The 4268-nt window shown below is 35.8% G+C and overlaps 1 protein-coding gene across 1 annotated transcript; it reads left to right on the top strand.

The window, feature by feature from the left end:
- Positions 1–3293: 3293 nt before the first annotated feature.
- Positions 3294–4268, top strand: LOC134371911 (vomeronasal type-1 receptor 4-like). The gene has a single exon (XM_063088828.1). The coding sequence runs from the start codon at positions 3294–3296 to the stop codon at positions 4266–4268; it is 975 nt and encodes a 324-aa protein (XP_062944898.1).

Below are 4268 nucleotides of genomic sequence, written 5' to 3' on the forward strand. Positions count from 1 at the left end.
AGGGGTTTATTTAGTAAACTTGAACCAAATTATGGACTTGGTTGTAAAATAATGTGTTAATTTGTGTTTATAATTTATATTTCTTCATTAATTATAGGGGCGACCGTGCTTATTGCTGAAAATTCTCCAAAATAATAATTTTGTACAAAACTGTTAATAATTCTGTGCTCTTGAATTGAGTAAGTAATATTAGCATATCTGGTAGTTAAAAGGTATGTTAGAATCTGCCTCTTAAACTATCTTATCCTCATAATTTTACTTATATTTGGCTCTTTTGTATCTTATCTTTTTTAATAAACAATGTTTTGTTTGTACTTCCTATCTTGAGTGAAAGAAATATTGCTTAAGTTTGTTTTTCTACAAAATTTCCTTATCAACTTGCATTGAATTGTGCAGAGGAGATAAAATTATGTGGAATAGTGTCGTACAAGTAAGTCCAATGGTTTTTAATGTAAAATATTGGCATCGTATTCTTCTTTTTGCTTGTATCTCTTTGAAAATTTTCCTCAGGTACTTTATATCTTATTTTAAATATCTGCTCATAACTTAAATGATAGTGCACCTCAATGAAGTGTGAATTAGGAAATTTCACATTACTTTTTTGTAAAAGGAATTTTCAGGAAAGCAGAAAATACATTGAGACTTGCTTACAGTTCCTTTGTGCCAGTCCCTCATGAGTGAGACCACAGATTTTCCTGCTTACTTCATTGCAATGTTACAATAACTGTAGAAGAAAAGCCTATTTTTACAACTGTCTGCCTATAGTAATCATGGAAAAGAAAGAGCCTATCTCAACCACATGAAAGAGCTCTTCGGAAAAGCTAATTAACAACTTGTATTATTATTTCTTTCTCTCTCTCTCTCTCTTTTTTTTTTTTTTTTTAATTAGCAACTGGGGAAAAAGTTTTCAAACATACTTTTCTCTTTCATGCCTGAAATTTAATTGCTGCTAGAAGTGAAGTGATAATTGCAGTTCTGAGGGGAGGTGAGGTCATCGAATCACAAACCCATATCTCGGGGTCTGGCCGCCTCCCTCCCACACTTGTGCTAGCTGTTGTCACCTTCATACAGAGCTCGCTATCGTGGCACTGGGGAAAAGCGGGGTGAGTGTTCTCTATTTCAATTTGAGAGACACAGTTTGTAATAAAAGTAGGTGTATCGGAAGGCTTGATAAGTGGTGACGCTGGAGGAAGGAATTCTCCTGGGTGACTGTGTATGAATCTAGTCTAATACGAAAGCCACACAGAAAGAAAAAATAATTTCTGATGTATGAGCTGAGCTACTAAAGAGATTCGGGTTCTAGATGCTGCACCAATCCCTGATAATTTGTAAAATAATTTAATGTAATCATCAATGACAGTGATTGTTGGTGTTTAATACAAGCAATAACGAAACCCGATTTTTAAAACAATTTAAGACTAGTTACAAGATCAATTTTCTGTTCAACCTACTTTACAAAATCATAGACTAAATTTTTCAGGATTACTAGAGGTGTGCCTATAACACCACCATGTTTTTAATAAAGAGTAGGATGAATCTACATGGATCATATTTTCCAGTCCACAAACTGTGTCTGAATGACAATTGATGGTATAGAAATGATTTCTCTGTCTTTGGTATATGATGCGATTAATGGAGACAGTGTGTTTAGACTGAAAACATCTGTGGTCTCCTGATTATGGTATGACTAGTTTCCCTCTTGAAGTTAGGAACATATTTAAAGAAAATATAACTATAACTATGGATTTCAGAAAGCAGCTGTCAGGATAAAATGTATCTTGTGATATTTTAGCTAAATTAAATATTCTAAAATCTTTTCAAAAATGTATTATTTTAATTCATAAAATGTACAAGATTTCATACCCTAGAGATTCAATTTTGTTCATTTATCTCTTATATTTTAATATCTTTTCAAAATCTTGCCTTATTGGTTCTAATTTTACTGAACTCAGGTATTAATAAGTATATAAGCATATACGATGGTTAATTTTATGCTTCAGTAGACTGAGCTAAAGGATGCCCACATAGCTGGTAAGACATTATTCTGGGTGTGTTTGTGATGGTGTTTTTGAAAGAGATTAAAGTGAGTGAAGAAGATAATCTGCACCAGTGTGAATGAGCATCATTCAAACTGTTGAGAGCCTGAATAGAAGGAGAAGGTTGAGGAAGAGTGAGTGGCTCCCCGTTTGACCTGAGACATTCATCTCCTGTCCTTGGGCACAGATGCCTCTGCTGTCAGATGCTTCGGGCTTCCATATACTCACACACGCACGCACGCACGCACACATGCAGTCAGGTGCTTCAGGGTCCCGTGTGTGTGTGTGTGTGTGTGTGTGTGTGTGTGTGTGTGTGTGTGTGTGTGTGTGTGTGTGTGTGTACATCGTTCCATGAACTTTTAAAAGTAACCCTCATGTATACCATTGTTTCTGTTTCTTTGGAAAACTTTGACTAACACATAGATGATCTGTAGTAAATAGTTTTTACTCTACAATTTTTTAACATGCAATATTGCTTCACATCCTATAATTTAAGGGATGACGTGAGATTATTGTTCAATAGTTTCTGTGACAGGTGACACTGTACTTTTCTTTCTGATATAAAAGCAAATGAACTTCTTGTTGCCCTTCTAATGTCGAGCCATCCTTTCTTTCATTAAGTTAATCTTGATATGTGGCAGGTCCCTGTTCTGCAATCAATGAATCTACATTTATGAAGATCTCTAAATCTTTATTTATAATTGATCTTGGCCTATACAATAAATCGTCGCACACAAATGGAAACTTGTCACAACCAACAATATAAAATAAAGTACCACAAATCCAAAATCAAATGACAAGTTACAAAAACAAAAATAAATGTACATCTGGACTATTGGAAGAACACAGCTAACTAGCTTTTGAGTATAGCTTGGTGGTTTGTTTTTACCAGCCCAGTCATTTTCAAGTCCTCATGTTGCCTGTAACCAACATATGACATATGACTTTATACAAAATGCTTAGCTTCTCTTTGCCAAAGTTCCCCTTATCTTTTTATGAAAGTAATATTAGTGTGTGCCTCATAAATTTGTGAAGCATAAACAAGTTTACCAGATGTATGCTCTTCATAACAGTGATTCATATAAGCTTTCTCTAAAGGTTTTATATTTAACTCTTAGAAATCTCTTAAGTAAAAAAAAACTCTAAACATTTCTATGTGTTTACTAATAATAAAGGGAAAATATTAGCATTCAGTCTACACTATAAATATATCCCATGCTTCATATTCTCATGCAGGGTCATCTGGGAACTAGCAGAATGTCCTCCATGGATGGGGCAATAGGAATTATCTTCTTATCACAGATTATATTTGGAATCCTGGGGAACTTCTGTCTTCTTTACCATTATACCTTCCTTCACTTAACTGACTACAGGGTAAGGTACACAGATTTGATTCTGAGACACCTGTTCGTAGCTAATTTCTTGGTCATTCTTTCTAAAGGAGTCCCCCAGACAATAGCAGCTTTTGGATGGAAATATTTCCTGAGTGATTTCGAATGCAAACTTCTTTTTTATGTTCAAAGAGTGGCCAGGGGTGTGTCCATTGAAAGCACCTGCCTCTTGAGTACCTTTCAGGCCATCACCATTGGCCCCAGGAACTCCAGGTGGGCAAGGCTAAAAGTAAAAGCTCCCAAGTATGCAGGCTTCTCTACCATCTTGTGCTGGACTCTGAACATGTTAATAAATACCATTTTTCCTCTTTATGTGAGTGGTAAGTGGATCAACAGAAACATCACAATGAAAAGAGACTATGGATACTGTCATGCTGTATTTCGAGACAAAATCACAGATTCACTATTCGCAGCATTGGTTTTGTTCCCTGATATCTTATGTTTGGGGCTCATTCTCTGGGCCAGCAGCTCCATGATTTTCATTCTGCACAGGCACAAGCAGCAGGTGCAACATATTCACAGGACAAATGCTTCCCACAGATCCTCCCCTGAGTCCAGAGCTACCCAAAGCATCCTTGTCCTGGTGAGCACATTTGTATTTTTTTACACTCTCTCCTCCATCTTTCAAGTTCATTTGACTCTTTTTAATAATCCCAGTCGGCTGATGGTGAATATTTCTGAACTACTCTCTGGGTGTTTCCCAACTCTCAGCCCCTTTTTTTTTATGAGCTGTGACTCCAGTGTATCTAAACTTTGTTTTGCCTGGATAAGAAACACAAAATATCCTAATCTTATCAGATATATGAAAGTTGTATGTGCATTCACAAAAATCAGTTGTTAG

Source organism: Cynocephalus volans, chromosome 3 (genome assembly GCF_027409185.1).
Source record: "Cynocephalus volans isolate mCynVol1 chromosome 3, mCynVol1.pri, whole genome shotgun sequence".
In the NCBI taxonomy this organism is placed as follows: domain Eukaryota; kingdom Metazoa; phylum Chordata; class Mammalia; order Dermoptera; family Cynocephalidae; genus Cynocephalus; species Cynocephalus volans.

Excerpts from the sequence above, each read along its gene's own strand:
- LOC134371911 (XM_063088828.1), top strand. The coding sequence starts at position 3,294 with ATGTCCTCCATGGATGGGGCAATAGGAATTATCTTCTTATCACAGATT.